At 52.5% G+C, this 25598-nt stretch overlaps 1 protein-coding gene across 1 annotated transcript; it reads right to left on the bottom strand.

Annotated features, from left to right (window-relative positions):
* Positions 1–706: 706 nt before the first annotated feature.
* On the bottom strand, positions 707–22884 carry BPIFB4 (BPI fold containing family B member 4). Its single transcript, XM_054724338.1, has 17 exons — positions 22779–22884; positions 21801–21863; positions 21264–21452; positions 20765–21113; positions 19604–19708; positions 18420–18563; positions 16913–16976; positions 16408–16468; positions 15255–15346; positions 13460–13663; positions 10481–10534; positions 9723–9893; positions 7350–7417; positions 5523–5565; positions 3644–3707; positions 1077–1153; positions 707–730 (listed from the first exon to the last, which is right to left on the bottom strand). The coding sequence occupies exons 1-17, from the start codon at positions 22882–22884 to the stop codon at positions 707–709; spliced, it is 1878 nt and encodes a 625-aa protein (XP_054580313.1).
* Positions 22885–25598: the final 2714 nt, after the last annotated feature.

Below are 25598 nucleotides of genomic sequence, written 5' to 3'. Positions count from 1 at the left end.
TCTGATATTGAAAGGAAAAAAAACATGGATGGGGGAAGGGAAATCTTTTTTAAAAATCACTGGGAGGAGGGGCCACCAAATAGGGGACCATCCTGGTACCTGCCTCATGGTGCTTCCATGGGGCTGAATGAGATCAAGTTCCAAAGGCTCAGTGCGGGGCTCAGCCGGCAGTGAGCCCTCGACAAGCACCTCTCAGGAGGAGGGGTAGAAAGCTGTCTTTTTTGGTCCCTTTGACCTCTCCTCTAGGACCTGGATGCACCCACCCACCCTCTGGACCAGCTCCAGTTGTAGCTACAACTGCCGGGTGCCCCAGCACAGCCAGGAGGGAAAGCACCTGAGCCTGAGAGAGGGTCCTTCGTGGAGACGCGCCCCAACTGCAGGGGAAGTGGAAGCTTTTATTGAAAGGTTCACGTGCTCAGCGTGGAGTCCGACATGGAGTCCGAAAGGCCTCGCCCTGGAGGTGACCGTCCGTCCTGCGGGGACTGACGGCAGGGCAGGGCGGACCGTGGGCCAACTGTTTGCCAGTAGGGGCAATGGCTGGGTCCTTTCTCCGGTGGAGGCAGGTGGGGAGAGGGTCGGCAGGCTGCGGAGGGACCTGTTGTGGGGGCTGAAGGGACTCGCGGCCGGGGACTGTCAGGCTGAGCCTTTCCAGGGCTGGTTCTGCCTCCTTCTGGGGCCGCAGCGTCTCGTCTCTGCCTCCTGTCACTCAGGCGCTCAGCACCAGAAGGTCCTTTGAGGGCAGAATAGAGAACCCAGTTAGGGGGTGGACGGCTTCTGGCTGCGCCCTCGGCAGGTAGTCACCTGCCTTTGGACCAGGCAAGTCACATTCTGGGAAGCAGTAGCTCGACAGCGAGGACACTGGGGCACAAGGGGCCTGAGGCTCTCCCTCCCTGGCCATGCGTTCAGCTGGCAGGGGACCTTGGGCTTGTGAAAAGTTTCCTTTAAGGCTCCTTAACAGCTTGTGTCTGATTCCCTCAGCCCCATCCTTTGAAGGAAGAGGCTCCTACTGTCCTATCCTCCCCTTCCCTCCTCTCCCTCTCCCAGAGGGGAAAGCAGTTAGCTTTTTCTCCCCTTACCTCCAAGACGTCGATGTCTGCGTTGCTGAAGTCGATGTTAAGGATTTTGGGGAGAGGGACACCAGAACCCAGCACAGCTGTGGGGGGAAAAAGTCAGCAGCGGTCAGCATGGCCAAGAGGTGTGTCCGCCTGGTGTGGACAGCCACCAGTATTTGCACGATACTGTGGTTCCACAGCGACAAGCGCACGGGACTCGCATCCCAGCGCCGCCTCTTACTCGCTCTGTGGTCTTGGGAAGTCACTTGACTTGTCTGTGTTTGGCTCCCTTATTTGGAAAATGGGCTAATGGTTGTACCCAAGTGATCAGTTTGTGGTGAGGATTCCATGAGAAAAATGCTTGTGTGTGTAAGTGTAATTTAGTGCCTGGTGCCGATCACTATTGCTCCGTAAATATTCACTCATTTCATTGTGTTAGCTTCTTTTTCTATGTGGAGCCCAGAGTTTCCAGTTCTTGCCTTTCAGTCCCCCGGCCTTGGTCCTTGCAGCTACTCCTGCGCAGCGCCCACTCCCTCACCGCTGCTGCCTGCGGAGTTCTGAGCCTTCCTGAGACACCGTTTGGATGTCACCTCCTCTCTGAGGCTTCCTCCGCCCCAGGCCGAGCAACTCGGCTCCTGCTGGTGCTCCTGAACGACTCCGTGCAGAAGCCACAAAATATTAATTCCGTTTCCACGTCCCTACCAGGCGTGAGTCTCTGGCAGACAAGGACTGCGTCCCCGGCCTCACCCAGCCCCGGGACAGACACGGAGGAGAGAACGATGCTTGCTGGGTGCAGGCGTGGAAGGATGCACGTGTGGCCCCTCCAAGGACCGCGTGGGATGTGCTGTTTGCTTTTGGGTGGTCAGGGCTCTGGTAGACCTGCCGATTGATGTTCCAAAGCAAGAGAACGTGATATCGAATGAAGAGAGGAAGGAAGGGAGGGAGGCAGGAAAGGCAGTGGGGGAAGCTGGGTTAACTGAGGTTAAACACTCTGACTCACGCAGGACTTCTTGGAGAGCTGAGGACATTGTGAGTGTGCCTCAGAGGAACAGATTCCGTATTTTCCAGACTTGCTTGTCCATGGAACCCTTTTCTCAGAGTATCTTTTGGGACTAGTTTTCCATGGAACCTACTTTGGGAATCATGGATCTAATCCAACCTCTCACTTTCGAGCATGGTATACTGCATTCCAGGGAGAGCGAGGGGCTTGCTACCCAGGTCTCACCGCCTCCCGGGGGCCCAGCCAGGGTGAGAGTCTCCATCTCCTTCTCCCTGGTCTGCCCAGCCCAGCCCAGCTCCCGCCTCGTCCTCTCCTGCTGGGAACGTGCATGGGCTTTGTGACCAGCACCTTCCTGTGATGGAGACTCAACCTCCTCGTATGACAGTTCCCAGAATAAGGGTCGAGAGCTCCCAAAGCAACCCCGGCTGGTACAGCTGATGCCAGCCCCTCCTCCTCTCTTCCCTGACGCAGAAGTAGGGGGCGAGAGAGGCTGGGGCTGAGTAGCATGACGGCTTGGGCACAGGTTTCCCATCCTAATGGGGTTACTCGGTGGAAGGAGCATTGGCCCCAGCTCCAGAGGGCCCCACCGTTTGAGTATCCCCAGAGAGGCAGGACCATGTGCTGTCTATTCCATTCAGGAAGTTGGGCGAGAACACCCTCCAGCCGATCATGTGGCTGCTTAGGAGGCAGACTGTGTGGTTAGGAGTTTTGGAGATATCGGTAAGAGCAACTTTAACTTTATCTCTAACGACTGCACTTTTTATAATAACAGGGTATGCATGTAGTTCCTGTGTAGGTAAAAATAAATACACAACTAAAAACAAGTCAGGAACAAAGCAATGTGAGTATACTTAACAATACTGAACCGTACACCTGAAAATAGAAGGTAAAGTTTATGTTGTATGTATTTTACCACAATTAGTAAGCCAATATAATAAAAGCGTAGTATGCTAAGTGTCCGACAGATCGGCCAACCGTTCTGTCAACCGCTTGACCAGTCGCTATGATGCACACTGACCATCAGGGGTCAGATGCTCCGACCGGTAGGTTAGCTTGCTGCTGGGGTCTGGCCGATTGGGACTGGGAGAGATGCCCCAGATTGGCCCTGATCAGCCCTGATTATTGATTGGCCAGGCCAAGGGACCCCACTCGTGTATGAATTCATGCACTGTGCCTCTAGTAAGCATATAAAAATAAACCAGGAAATATCTTGGACTGTATTGGGGGGAAAAAATAGAAGAAAGAAGAGTTTAGGAGGAAATATACCCAAATGTTGACATTAATTGCCCCTGGAGGTGAGATTTTTTTTAAAAACTGATCTGGATTTTCCGCATTTGATATAAATAATCAAAAAAACAAAAACAACCCACCAAATAAGAGGGGAAAAAAATACAGCAGAAGCAGCAAATAAGGGAGTTGTTGGAACCTTGTGGCGATACTTGCGTTCACAGGCTTAAATAAATAAGGTCAGAACGAAGTTCTCAGAATTGCTATCGAGGTAGACTGGCTGTGCATCAAACATGCCCAACAGACCAGTGGCACCTGGTCCCCGGGCCACGTGCCCCCGGGAGGCACAGGCACCCGCTCTCACCGTTCATCGCGGGCATAAACGCCAGATCAAAGATCTTCCCCACCAGCATCTCCATGAGGCCAACCTGCAGGGAAAGAACGGGAACTCAGCCCAGGCAATGGCGCGCTGGGATCCCACGGGCGCCTCCAGGCCCCGCCCTGTGGCCCACGAGGAAGGTGCAGAGCTGCTGGGGGGTGACCCAGGAGGAGGCAGTCAGGCCTCCCGTGACTCCAGAACCACGGAGCTGGACAGCGCCAAGGCGCATCTGCAGGGATGGGGAGGCCCAGGCCTCAGGCAGGGGAGCTGGGGGAGGCTGGGACTGACAGGAGGCCAGTTCCTCCCCCAGAGGCGCAGAGCATGGGGTCTGTGGTGACTGCTCCAAAACCACGATGGGGTCCCTGAAGGCCCTTGGGTTCCCATCCCATCTCAGCCTCCGTGGGCCTCTGAGAAGGTTCACTCCCTCTCTGACCCTCAGTTTCCTCATCTGGAAAGGGGGCCAGCCAGCCCTGCTTGTAAGGGTGCTGTGAGGAGTGTGGGCAGATCATGTCAAATGCCTGGACTGGAGCCTTTTCAGATATGATGGCTCTTAACTTCTCTGAGCCTTGGTTTCCCCATCTGAAAAGGGGAGTGGGTAATCCTTCCCTCGAAGGGTGGGCAAGTTTCGTGCCTATAGGTAGAGCCCCCGCCGTGGCATAGTGCCAGGCGGTTCTTCAGTGACAAGAGCACGGGACTCACATCCCAGCGCCGCCTCTTACTCGCTCTGTGACCTTGGACAAAGTCACTTAACTTCTCTGCGTTTGGCTCCCTTATTTGGAAAACGGGCTAATGGTTTTACCCAAACGATCAGTTTGTGGTGAGGATTCCATGAAAAGAGCTTATTTGCTCGTTTTAAGTGTAATTTGGTGCCTGGTGCCAATCACTGCTGCTCCATAAATATTCACCGATTTCACCGTTAGCTTCCTTTTCTCTTTAGAGTCCAGAGATCCCAGCTCTAGCCCCAGCGGCCAGAAACCAGTGTGAGGCCTGCCCCTCCTTCTCTGAGCACCCGTCTCTCCATCTAGAAAACGAAGCTGGCCATCCCAACTCCAGGGGTTATACCGTATTTTCCGGCGTATAAGACGACTTTTTAACCCAGGAAAATCTTCTCTACGCCCAGTCGTTTTATATGCCGGAAAATACGGTAGTTGTTTGGGTTTAAAGAGCTCAAAAAACAGCAACACAGTGGGTATTTGACTATTTCTGCGCCCGTGGAAACCACCCAAGCTTGTCCTAGGAAGCAGGTATCTGTGTCTTGTCAGTTTATAAGAATAAAAAAGAGGGGCATTTCTGAAGCTTTAACTGGGGTGGGGACCCAGGAATGAACAGAGCTGAAACAGGACGAAACCCTAGAAAAGGAGTGTCTCGGATTAGAAACGCAGGATTCCAGAAAGCGGGGGTGGGGGTGGGGGTGGGGGTGGGGGTGGGGTGGAAGGGCGGTTAGAAATAAATCCAAACCTGTTTGTTTTACAGACGAGGAAACTGAGGCTCAGAGGGGGTGGGTATTGCCAAGGTCATAAGGGAGTCCGTGGCAAGGCAGAGCCCCCTGATCCAGGAGAAAGGGGTCCCCGGGATGAGTCTGCCTCCCGGCCTCGCCACTCTGCAGTGAAGGAATGTGGGCCAAGCAGCCTCCCCGGGGGCAGTCAGTCAGAATGGGCTGCACCGTAGGCAAAGTTGGAGCCATGACTCCGTCCTCTGCCCCTCCCTGGCTCGTGGGCCTCAGTTTCCCCGTCTGTGAAATAAAGCTTGACAGGGCTGATGCCAACGGTTTGGAGTTCATACCCCCCACCCCCAGTCCCCAGCCAGTCTCACGGGAATGCCATTCCCAGAAGATCGCACGCCGGGGCCCGAGCTTGGTACTTACATCAAAATTGCCCACATTTGAGGTTCTGAGGTTCAGGCTGGTCCTGCAGACAAAGTAGACAGCCCATCAGAGGAAGTGGTGGCCTGAATCGTGGGGGGCTGCATGGCACTAAGCTGTCAGAAGCCCCCCCCCCCCAACACCAGAGTCCACAGGAGGGCCTCTCTTGGCCTGGGGGCAGTTAATAAGAACAGTGGTGGTCTCCAAGTATTGAGCGCCAACCACGCACCAGCCACGATGCCAAGGTGTTATATACCATATACAGAGGCTTAGAGCACAGCAGCACCACCTGTGAGCTGTGTGTCTTTGGCCAAAGCACTTAACTTCTCCATGCCTCAGTTTCCTCCTCTGCAAAGTGGATGGATGCAAGGCCTAAATGAGGTGATTCCAGTAAAGCCCTTAGAACTGTGCCTGGCGCATGGCAAGTGCCATGTATACATGCGCAATCATCACTATCTTGTTTGATCTTTTCAGCAACCCTGTGTGTGTATGTGTGTGTGCGGTGGGGGGGGGGGGCGGGCGGGCACCTGAGGCTCCAGGGTAACTTGCAATGGCTACTCAGGAGGGAGAGCCCAGGACTCGCACCCTGAGCCTGTGCTCCTGGCAGCTGTGCTTTTCTGAGCAGGGAGGCCCGAGGCCTGGGCTCAAGCTTTCTCTCTGCACTAGGAGGGCCTCAGTCTCTCTGCACCTGAATCCCATCAGCAAACGGACAATTTCACCTGAGAGAGGCCAGACCAGACCCGCTCACGGGCAGAGTCATTGGAGCTTCCAGCAGGAGAGAAACAAATATTTTATTCCTTCCCGACTCCCCCTCCCACCTCCCCACAACACCCCAGCTCTTTCCTGCCCTTCCAAGGTGGCCTGTGCTGCCCGCACTGCCGGACACCCCAGCTCTTCACGCAGCCCTTCTCATCCGGGCCTCGGGTCGAACTTTACCTCCTTACAAACCCCTGGGCAGCTCTGATTGGCACCTGATTATGAGTAACCCCAACTGTGGGGCTTGATAAATATTGGTTGTAAGAAGAAAAACGTATGAACTAGGCACGTGCTGACGTTTGCATATTCAACCTCATTTATCATGAAGTGGGAATAATCATAATACTTACATAGGCTGAGGTCAAGAAGTAAATGAATTGAGATGCATTTAGGGCCCAGCCCAATGCTTGGCACAGAGACAACACCCAATAGATAATAGCTATGATGATGCTCATGATGAGTCCTGTGAGGTAGGGACAATTATCTCCATGCTCAGGTAAGGAGACCGAGTTGCAGAGAGGCAAGGTCCGTTGGCCTGTGTCACACAGGCTTCAGTGGTCACAGTGGGATTGGACACCAGGCCTCTTGGCTGCAAAGCCCGTGCTTGTAACCATTCAATGCAGCTCCAGGCCAGACAGACCATGGTCGCCTCACAGCCCTTCTCTGTGCTCACTGTGTGGCCCTGAGTAGATAAATCCACCTCCCTGAGCCCTGGTTTTCTCCTCTTTAAAGTAACCGCCCCGACTCCGCAGGACCATGGGGAGGCTAAGCAAGAGAATGCAGGTAAGTACCGGTGCAGAGCCCGCACACATCATTACCTGCATCCTTATTAGGATTGATGTTGTTATTGGCCGTAGGTTCCTTCTATTAAGCTTATGGCTTCACCCTCCCTGCCTGGCTTTGCAGTCACTGCCCGTTTTTACCTTTGCAGCCTCCTGGGTTTAGCCAGCACTGAAAGCCATGCTAGGAGACCTCTAAGCCCTCCCCGTGTCCCTCCGTGAGCTGGCACCAGACACGGCAGCACCAAAGAGGACTTTCTGATGGGCAGGAGCCCGGGGCCGCAAACCCCCTTACTTGTCCAGCTTGGCGTCGATCATGAGCTTATCGCCCTCCACGGAGAACGAGGCCAACAGTTCTGTGTCCTGGAGGAGAGGGAAGGAGAGGGGGATGTCACTGCCATCGGACACTGGCCGCTGCCTGCTGCGGGCTCCTGGTGCCAGGTACTGGCTCGGGATCCCACGAACACTGAGCATAAAAACAGGCTGTTTCCTGAGGTTTTGGTCAAACCTCCCTTTATAAGTTGACACCACCAGTAACCTCACCATATAGTGGATTTTCCCCCACGGGAGGGGAGGGGGCTAGGAATAATAAGTTGCCCTCCTTAATTATTGTCCACTAGTAAGTCACAGCAAGGGCTGAGTGAACACCTCTCAGAAAGACAACTGCCACAGGAAGCCAGCGATGGGCGTGGGTGTTTACAAGCTTCTCTCAGAGCGGGTGGGGTGGCCTGCAGCCTAGGAGACCTGCTTCAGATGAGCCATTGCAGATGGGATTGGGCATTATCGCTGTCAGTCAAAATTGCCCTTCCCCTCTCTCCCCCACCCCATGAGAGAGCATAAGAGGTCCCGAGGGCATGAAGCCTTGTTATAAAAAAATATGTCCGCTTCCCTGTCTCCCTCACCCCCAAAATAAAATAAAATAAGTTGGTCTTATGAAAAAAATAAAGCCTCTAACAAATTCAGCTGACATTATTAGTAATAACAATAATGATGATCATTGGGATGATGGAGAAGAGGCTCTGGGTATATATGGGCAGGGACCTACTTGGCATGCAGATCATTCCCTGAGGAAATGGCTTTTGAACTGAGCCTGGAGGGTAGGTACAATTTGGCCAGATGAAAAAGAGGGCATGAGAGTGGCCCAGGCAGTGGGAAGGGCAAAAACCTGGGGCAGGAAGAGTTTGGCATCAGAAGGACAGAGAGGAGGCCCGAGATTAAGGAGATGCAGGACTCCAGGAGGCTGAAGTGGGATGGGGCCAGGCCAGGCAGGGTAATGGGCTGGAGAGGATGCAGGGACTGGGGCAGGGAGAGTCATGCAGTGTTCTGAGCTGGATCCAACAAACATCTGGGCTGTTGATGGGGAAAGCTCCACACAGTAGGGACGAGTGAACAAGCGCTAAGTCAGGGGCAGCCAACTCCCCTCACTGGGTGAGAATTAGCCTTTTGAATCTCTCATCTGACAATGAGAGGCCTCTCCCCGACACTGGGGCTTAGCATGCCGCACCTCCCAGACTAGAAGTGGCTCATTTGGTCTTGAGCCCTGGGCAGAGAAACTGGGAAGACATAGCGGATAGGACAGAACCCAAATGTCTGAGTCCAAAGTTTTAATCATGGGGGCGGGGAGCGGGTGGCACTCCATACAACACATTCCTTTGACAAATACTTACTAAGCACCTATTATGTGCTGGACCCTATCCATGCTAAGCTCTGGGATCCAGCAGTGAAGAAAACAATTTGCATTTTTGTCCAGCAGTAAACTAGCAAACAAGTGCAGGTTAACACAATGTCAGATTAAGGATACAAACAAAGTAAAGCAGAGGAGAGAGAGAGAGTGAAAGAGGGAGGGAGGAGGGAGGGAGAGAGAGAGAATGGAAATAGTGAGAATATTTTAGACAGGTGGGCAGAGAAAGAGCTCTCTGAGGAGGGGAGATGTGAGCAGAGACCCTAAGGAAATGAGGGTGTGTGCCATACAAATATCTGGAGCAAGAACATCCCAGGCAGAGAGAACAGCATGTGCAAAGGCCCTGGGGTGGGACTGTGTTGGAGGGAAGATTGAGGAGCTGAAAGGTGAACAGGGTGTGTTCGGAAAGGATGTTGTGGGCCATTGTGAGGGCATGGGTTTGTTTCAGGATTAATAGAAAGCCTTTTGAGAGAGGAGCTGCATGATTTTAAGGGGATTCCTGTCTATGAAATAGTTGTGGAAATTGCATTTGTATCTATTCCCTCTTAGGTACCAGGGACAAGAGAGCCAGAACCATCTGTCTAGTTGCCCCTTTCTCCAATATCTGATAGGAAGCGTAATACATAGTGGCACACAATAAATATTGTTGACGGCATGACCAAGGCCTACTTTGCCAGGCACTGTGGTATACAACCCGTGAGAATAATAATAACCAACACTTTTGGATCCCTTACGAAACGTCAGGTACTGCTCCGAGCATCTTAATAATGCCCTGCTGCCTTACCCACGTGGCAGAGGGAAAAATCAAGTCCAGAGAGAGGGGGTGACTTGCCTGAGCTCACACAGCTGGAAGTGCTAAAGACGGACTTGAATCAGATCATCTGGCCCCACAGCCAAGCTTGTAGTCACTATGGTGGGGACTGTGAAGATCTGAAGGTCTGTGGACTCCTCGAGAGCACGTGGCCACCCACACCCCCAGACACTCACCACATCGATGACGCAGATCGTGGTCTCCACGTCATTGGGCTGGGACACCATGATCTCAGAGGTGGCAAACACCTTTACCAGGGCCTTGTCCTTCTGCAGCGTCACTGACGGTGGGTTGGGCACCTGGATCCTGATGGTGAGTGGCAGGGACTCGGGGTACTGCTGGAACACCTGTGGGGAGACGCCAGGCCGGACTGAGCAGGCCCCTGCGGAACGGGAGGTCTCACACTGGCTACCACAGATCCAGCAACATCACTTGAGTCTTACAAACCACTCGTAAAGGCCCCAGCCTGCTGCTGGATTTCAGCAAGGGCTGCCCTTGTGAGAATGAAGGTGATGATGCCAGCAAAGACTTAAGCTCAGTGCCCAATGCCTGACAATGCTCAAGCCTGGTACTGACTGCGGTGGAGTCCCCGGAGCCTTCACAATGCCATTACATTACCACATCCATAGGGTACTTTTCCATCATGTTACAGATTGGAAAACTGAGGGAAACCCCAAGCAAGCTGTCCGAGGCCAGCAGGAAAGTGGAGACTCCAGCCCAGGTCTGTGTCTCTCGGAAGCTTAGGCCCTTCCTGCCTTTAGATGCCCCAACTGGGATGAGAAAGGCCACAATTTGAGGCATCTCACAAGAAAGTCCGGAATGTGTGTGTGTGTGGGAGGGGCAGAGCATCCCCACCCTAGTGCTGAGTGTCTTCCCTTCAGCTCCTGTGGGGAGGAGGAGGCTGAAGATAAGGAGACACTCCTGCCTTACGTACCTTGGGAATCAGGGCTCCCAGCGTGGCCGTGGTGAGTGGAGGAAGTTCTTCAAACTGCAGGACAAGAAGAAGAGTCATGTGAGTCCCTGAGGCCATGGGGACAGACAGGAGCTGCTAACATAGTGCTTAACTTCCTCAGGCTCTCAGCAGCCAGTGGGGGCATCTTCTCCCCCTGAAAGGCCCCCTGGGAGGCCCTATCTGTCTAACAGCAGCCACCATGTAGACCACGGGAGCTGTCCTGTGGTTAAATGGACAAGGCTGGCCACTTACGCTGACCACAGGCATGCCTTAGAGCATGGATCCTCAAACTTTTTAAACAGGGGGCCAGTTCACTGTCCCTCAGACCGCTGGAGGGCCGGACTATAGTTTTAAAAAAACTATGAACAAATTCCTATGCACCCTGCACATATCTTATTTTGAAGTAAAAAAACAAAATGGCAAAAACACCCACATGTGGCCCGAGGGCCGTAGTTTGAGGACGCCTGCCTTAGAGGGAAGGAGACAACTCTTTGTTCTCTAAAAATGCAATTCTTTATTAAAACAAAGTGGGCATCAGTGTGAGCCCACATGCGTAACCAGTGTCGACTAAATGCATGATTCTGCAATATCCCTGAACCACCTGCACTGTTGTTTACTTAATATCTTCTTTTTTCCTTTTTATTTATTTTTTATTTATTTTTCAGAGAAGAAGGGAGAGGGAGAGAGAGATAGAAACATCAATGATGAGAGAGAATCATCGATTGGCTGCCTGCTGCACGCCCCCTACTGGGGATCGAGCACATAATCCGGTCATGCGCCCTGGACTGGAATTGAACCTGGGACCCTTCAGTCCGCCGGCCGACGCTCTATCCACTGAGCCAAACCAGCTAGGGCTTAATATCTTCTTTAAATCGACTAACTTTTTAAAACCTCAAATACTAAAGAGTGGACACCAGTATCCCTTGATAGAGATGGCAACTGTAAAACTAAAGGCAATAAAAACAGAACAATGCCCTACCCCCTGCACGGATATTGTTGTCTGTGGAGGCCCTCGGGGAGAGGGGGTCTGGGGGGGCGTTCTTGTTCCCCCCAAGTTAAAAAGAGGACACTTACAGGTGCAAGAGAGGGTTAATTACGTCCTGGCACAAATGGAGGCTTTCCTCTTAATAGAATCAAAGAGTTACATAATTGGTATGATGGTTTTTCAGAGAACATCTTGTTCTTATGAGATATATACTGAAGTTTATGGAGTGAAATGTCACGTCTCTAAAAACTCAAATTGTTCAAGAACAGGTGATGGATAGATAGGTGGCAGATGGATGGATAGCTACAGAACAAATATGACAAAATATTAACTATGGAATCTAGGTGAAGGATATTTGGGCACTAATTGTGCTATTTTGCAACTTTGTTGAAGGCTTGAAATTTTTCAGAAGGAAAGGTTTGGAGAGAAAATGAGTCTAGAACATACCCAAGAGTGTTTTATTCTTATACTAGGGGCCTGGTGCATGAAATTCATGCACGGGGGCAGGGGTTCCCTCAGCCCAGCCTTCACCCTCTCCAACCTGGGACTCCTTGGGGGATGTCTGACCAACTGCTGGTTTAGGCTCGATCCCTGTGGGACTGCTGGCTTCTAACTGCTCACCTGCCTGCCTGATTGCCCCTAACTGCCCTCCCCTGCCAGCCTGATCTTGCCCCCAACTGCCCTCCCCTGCCAGCCTGATTGCCCCTAACCTCCTGCCAGCCTGATCTCACCCCCAACTGCCCTCCCCTGCCAGCCTGATCACCCCTAGCTGCCTCTGCCTCAGCCCCCACCACCATGGCTTTGTCTGGAAGGAAGTTGGACATCTGGAAGATGGCTGGTCGACCCGGTCTAATCAGCATATTATTGTTTTAGTAGTATAGATAGATTATATAGGATAGGAGTGCTTAAATGGGGGGGGGGAGCCTTTTTCAGCAGGAGGAGATGCTCTTGGCAGACAAAAACACATAATCCCTATATGTGGACTGATAGCCAGCCATATGCACTATACTACCAAACTGGTCATGAAAAAATTGAACCACTTTCTTACCCCTTACACCAAACAGCTGTTGCCCTTAAAACCCCCTCCTCAGCCCCCACCTTAGGTTCTGCCTTTGCAGTTCACCCAGATTAGGTTCTGATTGGTTGGTTTCTATGCCAGTCAGTGTCAAAAGCTCCGCCTCTTAGGCAGCCATTGGCTCCTGGCACTTCGCCCAGATTTGGTTCTGATTGGTCGGTTTCTATGCCAATCAGGTCTCCAGACCTATCTCTGGGCCTGATCAAAGAGGCAGGGCTGATCAGCAGCCCCACGGAGGCCTGGAGAGAAACAGAAGGCTGCTGGTGAAGCCGGGAGAGAAAGAGAGAGGCAAGGGCTGATCAACAGCTGCCACGGAGGCTGGGGATCAGACCCTGCCTCTCTCTCTCTCTCTGCAGGCCTCTCTCTGGGCCTGATCTGCAGCCCCCTCAGCAGTCAGTGCTGGGTCACTGTGCCAGCACCTGCTGCAGTCAGTGCTGGGTCGCCATGGCAACCCAGCACTCCGGTATTGGTGGAGCCTTAGTGTTATGGACCCTGGCTCTTTATCTATATAGATACCTTTTAGTTACTTAGTGTGAGTGCTTACCAGGTGAAAGGATTCTAAACATTTACATGGAAATACATACAAATGTATGCATAATATGCTTTTTACAAAGGATTGGAATAAAATTAAATAAAATGGAATAGTGAGAAACTTTCTCACCATATGGTTTGATGTTGTTTAATGCCATGTCTGTGAATCACCTAAAATCTTCCTAGGCGCCATGCTTGGGTAAACACGGGCATAACTGATACACATCCACGAATTGGAGATGAGTCAAAGGGTGGGCTGTCTATAGTTCTCACTTTACAGCAATTTCCCCAAAGCCATGGGGACTACAGGATCAACTGGAAGCTCTTTGCTGCCCAGCCTGCCCCACTCCCACGTGGGGCCATGACTCACCATGCCATTGGTGATGTCAATATCCAGTGCCCCTTCCTTCTGCAGGAGAGTCAGCACTGAGCCCAGGAAGTTGGCAGAAATGGCCAGTTGGGAGTTGGTGTTGTCGCCCATGGGGGGCAGTTCTGGCATCGTTGGCCTGGGAGCCTTGGCTGGACGCCCCAGCGGGTAGTCGATGAGCCCTCCGCCAGCCTCCCCAACCAGAGTCTGGAGAAACAGAGAGGAAAGGGGTCACGGGGAGGGGTGCAGGGAGGAAAGTTGAGGAAGGAGGCTGAAGGCTAGGTGAGGCCCTGACTCTGCCTCCAGGCAGTCTTCCTTGATTAAACCCACTGGGTCTGAGTGACTCTTTCATTTATGGCCTGAGATGTTCTTCAATTTGTGATGGTAGAGGGTCTCTGCAGTCCCACTTTATGACCATTTATAATTATAGCCATGGTATGTTGCCATATATTTTAAATACCTGTATGACATAGATCCTTTCCCCACCTCGGTCCTGCCATATGAGTTAGCATGTTTATGCACCCGCACAATACACATTGGTGTATCTACTCTCTAAAGACTAGGCTCTTGTCCATGGCCTACAAGACACTGTGTAGTCTGCCCCAGGGGCCTCTCCACCTCATCTTGAGCCACTCTACCCCTCACCCCCACCTCTACAGAGCAGCCACTAGGGCCTTGTCAGTCCCTGCCACCCCCTCAGCACCCCCACCATGGTGCCTCCCACACACTGTTTCCTCCCCCACACTCTCCTCTTGTATGTTCCATTCATCTGGCAGGTCTCAGCTCAAGTGCCCCCTCCTTCAGGAAGCCCTCCATGATCTCCGTGGGTATGTCAGATCCCTGCTGTAGGCTCTAATAGCCCGGGACCTTCCTTCACAGTGCTCACCATCTATACATGTACATTTGTTTGAGTGATTCTTGGATGGCCTGTCCCCTCCAATAGACGGCAAGCTCCATCAGGACAGAAATCTTGCCCTGTGCACCACTGCACCTCCAGCCCCAGCCCAGCGCCTGGCACACAGCAAGTGACCAGCAAGTAGCTCTTGAATGGCTAGAGTTTATGCATATACCAGGTGTGCATCTACTCGTGCGCACAGGTGTGCTGTGTACATGAGAGCAGGGGTGTGCACCTGCGCCCTGTATCTGAGGGAGCACGTGGGGAAGCACCTGTGTTCGTGTGGCCCATGGGAAGTTTGACTGTGTGTGTGCCCCCTGCACAGTTAGGGACCAGATTCGGTCGTGTACTAGAGCACACCAGCTCACAAGAGCCGAGTCCACGCATCTCTTCTCAACTCCGTGTTCAGTAAGTCAGGTAGACAGGTTGAAATTGGCCATGGTGGGAGTATTTATACCATGGAAATCAGCAAACGTTACAAATCAGGCTTTTTCTTTCTAATCATGAGAGCCGGCTGTTAATGCTTACCAGCACACTACTGGCCAGATTCATTTCTCCAGGAGACCCAAGCCCAAGCAGTGGCTCTAGTAGTTAGAAGCCAGATTGCTTGGGTTCAGATCCCAGGTTTACATTTATTAGCAGTGACCTTGGACAAGGGGCTTAACCTCTCTGTGCCTCAGTTTCCTCAGCAAGAGTGCCTACCTCAAATGGCTGCTAGAGGTTAGATTAGAAATGTGCTCAGTTTTTTAACACGGCTCCTAGGAGGGCCCGATCTGATCATAAAAGGGTCTTGTTCAGATGCTGCTTCCCAGGCACTCAGCAGAAGTCTTGGGGGACCCTCCTTCCCTCCCCGGCCGGTAGGAAGAGGACCACCTCCCCTTGCCCCGAAGTCCAGTCACTCACGTTGAGGTCCAGCTCCAGGAATTCCCCAGTCACAAGCGGGAGGCTGGAGAAGGTGTACTGGACACTTCCCAATATCCCCAGAGGAATCAGAGCTGCAGGCAAAGGTGGGGGGTCACGGGGAGGTACCCTCCCCCTCCCAGACGCCTTCCCTTTTTGTGTCCCAAGGCAGCAAGGCTCCAGCTCCAAGGCACCATGGAAAGAGCAAGAGTTCTGGATTCAAATCCCAACTCTGCCTCTTCTTTGCTGTGTGACCTCAGGCAAAACATTGCACCTCTCTGAGCTACAGTTTCCTCCTCTGTAACAGGTTTAACATAACTCCTTGGACTATATTGTGGGGAGGGGCGGCAGTGAGATCCTGGTATGGATACACTTTGTAAGTTGCCAAGTCCTGTGTGCTGGGCAAGAAGCTTTAGGGTTTCCACGATGTTGTGCTTCATGGGATCTGGCAGTTCCCTGGCTGCTTGTGACGAACAGCTTCACCTCTGGGCTCTTTCTCCCTTGTTTCTGGCCACAAATGGAGTGAGTTCTACATGTCTGGGAGAGCCAGCCTCAAACTGCCTGGAATCCATGGGCCCACACCAGAGGGGGCTGCCCTGCGTGGCTGCGGAGGCTGTGCAAGGCACAGCTCGGGTGCCACCTCTCTGCTGTGGTCCGCACGGATGCACACCCTATGGGGCCGGCTGGCCTTAGGAGCGTTCGCTCGGAAATCCTGGATCGGGGTGGTGCTGGAGCCTGGTGCCGAGACCTGGACAGTGTCCCTGTGTCTCCTGCTCCTCACTCTCCAGTCCCTCTGTGGGTTGAAGCCAACCCCCTCCTTGTAGAGAGGAGGAAATGGGGGAGAGTCCACACACCTGCCAGGGCAGAGCCAGGGCTCCACCCAGCCTCCTGGCTCCTAGTCCAGAGCCGCAGCTCCTTCCTCCCCTCCCCCCAGTACGCCCCCCCCCCCCCCAATCTGGGGCGGAGCCTCCTCCACTTTGTGGAGGAATGCTTGGGGACAAGAGGGAAGTCCAGGTAGACTCTCCCTCAAGGCATCAGTCACACAGCACTCTAAGGGCCTGGGCCCACCTCCCTGAGTCCCCCTCCCAGGCCTGTGGGGGCTGGGCCCAGGGCAGGCACCCTATGGGCCGACTGAAACAAAGCAGGAAGAACTTACAGTTCACCAGACCCAGCTGGTCGTTCACCAGACCCAGCACGACGTCCACAATGGGGCAGAGCTGTGGGGGAAGAAAGCATGCCGTTCTGGGGACCGTGCAGGGGGCTGCGGAGGGTGTGCATGAGTAACAACTAAGCGGAGCTGATGTTTACTGACCTGCTCTGTGCTCGGCACTGTCCTCCCCACAGCCCACAGGGAAGGCTCTCTCACAATCCCCATTTCACAGATGGGAAAACAGAGACCCAGAGAGGTGATATGATTTGTCACACAGCTTGGAAGTGCCCGAGCTAGGACTCAAACTCAGAACTGTGTGATCTTCAAGCTCCACCTCCTTGTCCCTCCACCAACCTGTCCCTCCGTGTTCCTCAGAGTCAACCAAGAACATGCCTCAACCCCCTGGTGCCCTCTGGGCCGCCTGCATGTTCGCAGCGTTGGAGGTGGAACTGTGGCCCCTCGGTCTAGGGAGTCAGTGCTTCTTGCTCCCCGTCCCAGGATAGGTTCTTACCAAGTCAGGGAGGACATTGGCCAGGACTCGGTTCACTAAGTTGTCCACAAGGTTGGGGAGCAGCCTGAGGAGAGAGGAGCAGGATGAGGAGGGGCTCACCAAGCTGTGCACACTCGGGGTCCTAGGCCAGGCTCTGTCTGAAGAGAACCTGTCAGTGCTGGAAGCTGCTCTGAAAGCTGGGAGGGCAGTGTGCCTTCACCCTAGACCTAGCTGGACGGGCTAGTCAGGCAAATTGGGGACTTTTTATTCATTCATTCACTCATCATTCATTTACTCATTCAACAAACAAATGTTTCTTGAGTTCTGCAATGGGCCAGGCCCAGGCTGGGATGTTCCTGATTTTTAACTGCAAATGTTCCCTCCTGCTCAGCTGGCCCTCTTCTAATGGACTGTTCGTTGCAGCTTTGCATAATCTTCCCGAAGGATACAGAAACATCTCCAAGTCGAGGAAATGAAAAAAAGCAAAGCAAAGCGGTGTTAATAGCATGTGCCCGTTTGTGTTAAAAGGCGGGTGGGGAGTAAGAATCTACATTTGTGTTTGCTTCGTTTGCACAAAGGAATTGGAAGGGGAGCTGGGTGAGAAGGGGCAGATGGGAGGCAGGCTCCTCACTCTGTGCCTTTCTTTTTGTCTTTTTGAACCATGTATTACCAACTGTATTTCCCAGTGAAAATGTGAATTTAAAAATCTGTGGGATTTCTGTGTGCTGCCCTCCCGCCTCCCCTCACAGAATACCAGGGGCCGATCTTCTCGTTCCTACCACCCTGGAGCAGAAACAAAGACTCAGAGAAGCTCACATGAATCAGAAATTCTCGGGTTTGAGTTGTACAATGAGTATTTCTGCTCCCAGAGCTTAGATAAGATGAGAGCTGGGGGGATTGGGCCAAGAGATTGATAACCGGGGGGCAGGAGGGGCGGGTGGCAGAGGCCTCAAAGACAAAAGCTGAAGCGGGCTCTGCCACGATGAGGGCCAGGGAGTGAATGAAGGGGCCTCAGTTCTGAGCTGCCCTGATGTGCTCTCATCCAAGACCATCCCCCGGAGGGGAGTGGGGGGCGGAGGCAGGGAGCGTGCTGGCCATACACAGACACTTGAAACCTCTCTGGTCAGAGGGTGGGGACTTGGCCGCCTTGTGGGGAGGGTGCAATAGAAAAAATTTCACCCCCAACCAAGTTTGCACTGGACAGAACTCACTAGGAAATTTTCTCTTGGATTGGGGCACTAATGGACACAAACCTGTTAGACATATATTCAGGAACTCCTAAAGTGTGCCAGGTTCTGCACTAAGGCTTTACATTCATTATTTCAATTCCAACAGGAAAAAGAATCACCCCCATGTAACAGATGAGTAAACCGGAGTTCAGAGAGGGCAGCAGAATTGCTCAATGGCACACAGCAAGGGCTAGTGGAGCTGAGATTTGAACCACAGGATGCTTCCAGAACCCCTGCTCGTAACCATACAGCGGGCCGTGCCACCATCCCCCAAGGCGCTCCACGGCACGGGTACTCACCCTCGCAGCAGCCTGACTTTGATACCCCCCAGGAGGGTGTCACATCTCTCGATGACCAGCCTCGGGTAGCCTGTGCGGTCCATGGTCAGCCGGACCTTGGCCGTAATGTTCACCTCTACTGCGATGTCCAGGAAGCCAATGAGACTGGAGGAGACCATGAGGCCAGGGAGACAGAGAGTCACCCCCAGCCTCCAGGCAGCTCAGCCTCAGCCAGCCCTGCCTGGCTCCTCTCACCCTTGCCGGCCCTGCCCCTTGCTATTATGCATCGGTCATGCTCCTTGCTCATCTCTAGGGATCCCAAACCAGAAGACTTCCCTGGTCCCTCAAGTCATCTGTGAACAAATCTGTGTCCCTCCTCAGTCTGTGAGAGCTTCTAAGGCTGGGGACAGGGGTCAATAAAGGAACTCTACATATACACTGAGTGGCCAGATTATTACAATCTCTGAACGCATAATAATCTGGCCACTCAGTGTATTTGTATCTCAAATGGGTACCAAAAGTAATCTAGACTTTTGCTGGAGATCAACCACCTATTTGCCCTGAGCTTCCTATCAGCCAGTGCAAAGGGGAAAACTGATCAGGTGCACGATTTATAGTATCTTTGATATCAAATAAATGAGGTGCTCAAGAGAAGTACACTGAGTGGCCAGAGTATTATGCGTTCAGAGATCATAATAATCTGGCCACTCAGTGTAAATTTTGGTTTCCAAGGTGAGCACCCAATGAGCTAACTTCATAGACATGACCTCAACCCGTAGGGAGAAAGCAATGCACACGTCCACGCTGAGGTCCTCGGACAAGCACCTCCCAGGCGGCAGGCACTACTCAGGGAGGCAGACGCCTGTGGCCGCAGCCGCGTGGAAAAGGAGATGTCAGTATGCCCATTGCAGGTAAAGACACTGAGCTTCAGTGACATTAGGGGACGGCCCAAGGTCACACAGCTTAAAAGAGAGTCGGGATTTGAACCCAGGCTGTCACCTAAGATCTTAACCTTCTTGCAGGCCGCCCCCACTGCTGACGGGGACTAAAGGTGGCCTGAGCCCAGGGGTGTAAGCCGTGCACTGGGTGGAAACACATGAGACCTTATTAGTCCCCACATTAAGGACACAGAGGCTGACGTGTAGGGAAGGGAAACAACCGCCCAGGATCTCCCCGCCGGGACACGGGATGCTGAGGGCACGCACCTCTTCCCGTTGATGGCCACGCGGGTGTACAAGCTCAGGTAGACGCCCACGCCGGGCAGGAGCCGAACGGACACCCGAGGGAGGGTCAGCTCCACAATTCGCAGCCTGCACGGGGCCAAGAGCAATGAGAGGACAGGGGCCCCCGCTGCTGGCCATGCCACTCCCCCTGGGAGTGCCCTCCCTCACACACCCCTTGGCTGTGTCGTGTTCAGTCCTCCTGACTCGAAAGAGACCTGAGGTTTGTGGGTAGAACTTGGAAAACATTGAGAATAAAGGCAAAAGATGCCATGACCCCTACTCCCACTGCCCAGAGACCCACTCGGCATGTCCATGTATTTCCTAGGACTTTTTTAAATGTAAAGATGCCATTCCTTTGTCTTGTCCCTGCCCCTCTATGCCTGGTTTCCTCCTGCACATTCTCAGATTTCAGCCCAAGGTCTGCTTCCTCCAGGAAGCCCCCCCCCCCCTGCCTCCCCACTGTACACATTCTCATTTCTCCACGAACTTCTTACCGCGGAGGCAGTTGGAGGGTTATTTCCAGGCGTCTTTATCCATGTCCATAAGGACAGGAGCTCTGTCTTTCCTTGGCTAGCTCTATCTCCAGTGCCAACACAATGCCCAAACCATAGCAGGAGTTCCAAATAGTTTTGAATTAAATAGTGAATGTGAGGAGGAAGCTGGGCAGAGTTGAAATTATATACAGGGTAGGGAAAAAGTAGGCTTACAGTTGTTCATATGGAAAATAATACAATGATTAATAAATATTAATGCAAGCATAAACTCTGTTTCATGTACTCACAACTGTAAACCTACTTTGGCCCCACCCTGTGTGTATGATTTTAAATCCTTGGGCTTTTTTCCACCTGAACTATGTTACTCTGACCATTCTACAGGTGGAAAAGTTGAGACTCAGAGGAAAGGAATGGTCCAAAGTCACACACAAGTATAAAAGGCTGAGCTGGGACTCAAATTCAAGGCTGTCTAATGACAAGACCCAAAACCATCCAACTTGAGATTCTCAAGACGTCCAGACCCGAGGCCAAGCCCTGAAGTGCCCAAGGCTCTGAAGACCATCCCTCCTCCACCTCCAGGTCTAGGGTGATCACCCGTTTGGAGATTCATCCCGGGGGACTTGGTGGGGGGATCTTGGCCCCTCCTTACCCTGTGATGCCTTGCACCGTGCTCAGGATGCCTCCCTCGCCGAGCACGCCCAAGACGCCCCCTCCTCCGAGAAGTCCTCCGTCACCAAGAAGACCACCTCCGCCAAGCAGGCCACCTTGGCCCGACAGGATGCCGTTGGTTGCCAGAATGCCACCAGTGCCCAGCAAACCCCCAGAGCCCAGGGCCCCCGTGGCCACCCCGGGTGGGATCTCTCCCGGCCGCAGTTCTCGCCGGTGAAGCCTGCCAACGGATGCTGCACCTTCGGCCGACTTATACAGCCGGTGGCCCCTGTGGCCACCGTGTGCATCCTCAGCCGTGGGGTAGTCGACACTTCGGAGTTCTTTTACGTCTCCATTTCGGAGTTCTTTTACGTCGCCACTTCGGAGGTCTCTTACGTCGCCACTTCGGAGGTCTCTTACGTCGCTACTTCGGAGTTCTTTTACGTCTCCATTTCGGAGTTCTTTTACGTCGCCACTTCGGAGGTCTCTTACGTCGCCACTTCGGAGGTCTCTTACGTGTCCATCAGAATCAAGGACTTCACCGTATCGGTATTTGCCCCCGAGCTGAGCGGTGTTGTCATTGGTTTTGAGGTGACCATACTTGTAATTCCCGCCAAGCTGGTTGCCATTCGTATACTTTGGGGGGCGATCTCGGACATGGAAATCATTGTAAGGAACACCACCAGCACCTCGGGGATAGGTCATGCTTCTGTAGTCATCGTAATAGTGTCGGCCGCCACCCAGCAGACCACCACCACTGCCACCCAAGAGGCCACCACTGCCGCCCAACAGCCCCCCACCACTGCTGCCACTGCCGCCCAACAGCCCCCCACCACTGCTGCCACTGCCGCCCAACAGCCCCCCACTACTGCCACCCAGTAAGCCTCCTCCAACTCCACCCAACAGGTCACCGCCACCCCCTCCACCACCACCACCAAGCAGGCCCCCCAGAAGACCACCTCCCCCGCCACCTCCACCTCCACCTCCACCAAGCAGACCCCCCAGGAGAGGCCCACCACCTCCACTACCAGCTTTACCCATGGGCACCTCCCTCAGGGCTGAGTGGAGAGCATCGCTCTGCTGCAGGTTGCTGGAAAAGGCTGCGGAGAAGCAAAGGTGTGTCAGGGGTTCCTCCCTTTCTCCACCTCCAGCCCCCAGGCACCACCTGGGAGCCCTGCTTGGCTCGCTGGGCCCCCCCTTTCCCACAGGTAAAATGCCCCCGTCAAATGGGAAGATTCCTCCAGTCCCACCAGCCCTGATGTCCCGGTGAGCTCATCAGCTGCTGGCTTTGACCTGATCACACATTCACTAGATTTCAACAGCATTCAGCCAAAACTAGATAATTTTGCTTCCTCACTCTCCCTTCCAAGTGTTCTATACTTTATAGCTCAAAAACCTACTTCCTCCTGCATTATCCCACTGACTCTTGGGAAATAGTCAAGACCAGAATAATTGTCCCCATTTGATGGATAAAGAAAGTGAGGCCTGTGACACTCAGATAGGAAATGACCTCATTTTTATTCTCATAATAGCCTTGGATGGGAATGGGAACAGGGAGATTAGAGGCAGGAATAATTGTAGCTCCCGGTTTTGAGAGCTGCCTATGTAGCGGGAATTGTGCTAATTTTTCAAAAGATCAACTTGTTTAATTCTCATATCAGTCCTCTGAGATGGGAACTTTGATTGCACCCGTTTTGCAGATGTGTAAACTGAGGCTCATAGACTTAAGGTCACACAGTCAGTATCTGAACCCCAGGAAGACTGACTCCAGGACTCAAGCTCTTACTCACTGCTCTCGACTGCCTCGTGCATAAAGTTCCCAACATGGTGTTTGGCACATAGTAGGTGCTCAGGAAATAGTAACCAAAAGGAAAGGGGGAAACTACAGCCCAGAGAGAAGTCACCCATCCATCGGAATCTGCCAGTGAGGAAGAGGGTCCTTGGGAACTTCAGAGTAGGAAGGACTGCCCTGCCCCCCTCAGTGCCACACCTACCCCCTTCAGGGATGGACTCACCATTGCTCAGCACATCCTTGGTAACCCTGAGGACCGTGTTTGTTTCTTGGGGCGTGCCACACACGGCTGCCACAGACAGAGCAGCCACACACCACGCCGTCCACATGCTGGCGCTGCTTGCCTGCTGGAGACAGTGCATCAGGTGGCGGTAGCTGGCCATCACCTCCCTGGCCAGCAAATGGAGCTAGGCCCCTCCTTCCAAGAATCATACCAGGATCCTGAGTGTCTATTACAGGGGTCCTCAAACTTTTTAAACAGGGAGCCAGTTCACTGTCCCTCAGACCATTGCGGGGCCGGACTATAGTTTTTTAAAAAAAAAACTATGAACAAATTCCTATGCACATTGCACATATCTTATTTTGAAGTAAAAAAACAAAACGGCAAAAACACCCGCATGTGGCCCGCGGGCCGTAGTTTGAGGACGCCTGGTCTATTATATGCCTGATACAATGTGTTACGATTAGAAAGCAGAGTTTCTGGGGAAAGGATCCCAGGTCACACAGTGGGGCAGAGTCCAGAATTTCTGTTATCACCTTCTGAGTTTTTCAAACTGAAATTAATCTGGAGATACAAAGCAGACCCATTAACTAAAGTGCTCCAGAACATGGATGTTCGATTATCTCCCAAGATGAAATTTTTAAATGAAGCTTCGGGGAGAGAGGTCATGAGGATTCCAACCAGAACAGCAAACTGGGAGCAAGCAGGCTCTGGGGAAATCTCTCCGGCATCTACCCCTTTATTTACCTACCCACCCATCCATTCATCCACTCAGCCACCTACTGCTCCAACCATCAATTCTCCCTCTCTTGTTCATCCATCCATCTTTTCATCCGTCCTTGCAGCCATCATACCACTCATTCATCCACTCACCCATCTATTCATCCAACTGTCCATTTCCCCTCTTCAATCATCTTACCCATCTGTCCTTCCACTCATCCATGATACAGCCAGCCAACAAGCCAGTCATATATCCATCCACCCGTCCTTCCACCCTTCCATTCATTCTTCCATCAGTCCACCCACTTATCAAAACATTCGCATAGCCACCCTTCCATGCTGCCAGCCAGCCAGCCAGCCAGCAAACACCCTCTCCCACCTCTTTGCAGGAGACAGTTGTATGCCATTTAGTTAAGATAAAGGGCTCTGGGTCTTTGGGTGTAATCCTTAGGCAAGAGACTTTACTTTTTTTAAAATCCTCACCCAAAGATATTTTTCCATTGATTTTTTTTTAGAGAGAGTGGAAGGGAAGGAGGAAGGAGGAGAGAGAAACATCAATCTGTTGCCTCCCACAGCTCCCAAACCCAGGTCATGAATAGAACCTGCAACTATAGCATGTGCCCTTGACGGGGAATCGAACCCGTGACCCTTTGGTCCACGGGCCAACGCTCTAACCATTGAGCAAACCATCGAGGGCAAGACTTTACCTTTTTGAACCTTTGCTTCCTAATCATAACACATTGCATCAGGCATATAACAGACACTCAATAAACAGCATCTAGTGTTACTGTTTTGGGACTCTTATCCCAGACCTCTAAGAAGTGGGTCTTAAGTTATGAGATAAGGGGCTCTGACTGGAGCGGTGAAGCTGCATGTGTGGGTGAGTTGGTAAGCCCCAAAACTTTATTTTGCTGCCTTCATGCCATCACCCACTTCTCTCACTCCATCATCCCAGCCTACCCATTCACCAGCCTCAGAGAGTCACCACCTCACATCTGGGCCAAACTGGGAAATTGTTGGCTTCAGCCCCCTCCACTTATTCACCCTCTTTCCCTTTTCCCTGCTCCCATTTCTCTTGAAGTTCACCAAGCCCCCAAGTTTTTTTCCCTACTCCCACTGCTCCCAGGAGAGTCTCAGAGGCACTCATTTATACTAGAATATGAAGGACTAATATGTGTAAGAATTTTTCTGTCTTCCTCACCTCATCCTAACCCCACTACCTTCTGTGTTCAATGAGGTACCACCACCTTCAGTTAAAAAGATGGGCTTTTTAATGAAGGGATTTCTGGCATCAGCAAGCAGCAGACCTCAGCTTCCCCCTGTCGACCTGGACACTGAAAAGGGAACAGACTCCTCCTTACCCCTGCGAAGTCCCTGCAGCTCAGTCCTGAGAGGTCCCGTTCACCGGCCCCTCTGCTTTGCGCTGAGTCTGGTCACAGGCCCCTTATATAGCAGCTAGAGCCGGAGTCCAAATCCAGAGAGGGAAATACCGTATAATTATAAGAGACCAGACAGATTTGCTCTGCAAATTGGTCATTGAGCCCCAAAACCACAAGGGTTTGCGGTTTGTGGCTAATTCCAAGAGCTGTGTTCAGCCCCGGATGGTGTCACATGAGCTGGGGTTTATCAGCCCCTGGTCTAGGCATATTCCTGGAGACCCCTGCTCGGCCCCTAGATGGGTGAACTGGAAACATCCCCAAATGCATCTATCTCATTTCCAGCTCCACGGCAGGCCCCGCTCACTCCAGGTGGCCTGGGCAGGCAGGATGTGCCCCGATCGGACTCAGCATCAGGCTCAAAGCCTGCTCAATCCCCAACTCTCTGCATGATTTTGAGCCAGCCACTTCCCTTCTCTGTGCCTCTTGTTATTTCCATCGGTTAAATGGGTATGATACCCACCTCACAGGACTGATTTGAGAATTCAGGGAGATGTATATGGATCCGACCCTTCAAATTTGAGGCTGGTGTGAAGAGAACAAGCAGCTGGGCTTTTTTTTGAGCTGCAGGCTTTCTCCCTGTAATTCATTATGAAACGCTCACACCCACAGCGAAGTTGAAATCATTGTACAGTGAACACCCATATACTTATCGCCTTATACCCAC

Source organism: Eptesicus fuscus, chromosome 12, assembly GCF_027574615.1.
Source record: "Eptesicus fuscus isolate TK198812 chromosome 12, DD_ASM_mEF_20220401, whole genome shotgun sequence".
Lineage (NCBI taxonomy): Eukaryota > Metazoa > Chordata > Mammalia > Chiroptera > Vespertilionidae > Eptesicus > Eptesicus fuscus.
This window is presented reverse-complemented; position numbering and strand designations above follow the sequence as displayed.

Coding starts and splice junctions, on each gene's coding strand:
- BPIFB4 (XM_054724338.1), bottom strand. CDS start 22,884: ATGTGGACGGCGTGGTGTGTGGCTGCTCTGTCTGTGGCAGCCGTGTGT. Junction 16,977..18,419: donor AAAGTCAGGCTGCTGCGAGG/GTGAGTACCCGT, acceptor CTCTCTCCTCAG/GCTGCTCCCCAACCTTGTGG. Junction 13,664..15,254: donor TCCTGGAGCTGGACCTCAAC/GTGAGTGACTGG, acceptor CTGTTTCTCCAG/ACTCTGGTTGGGGAGGCTGG.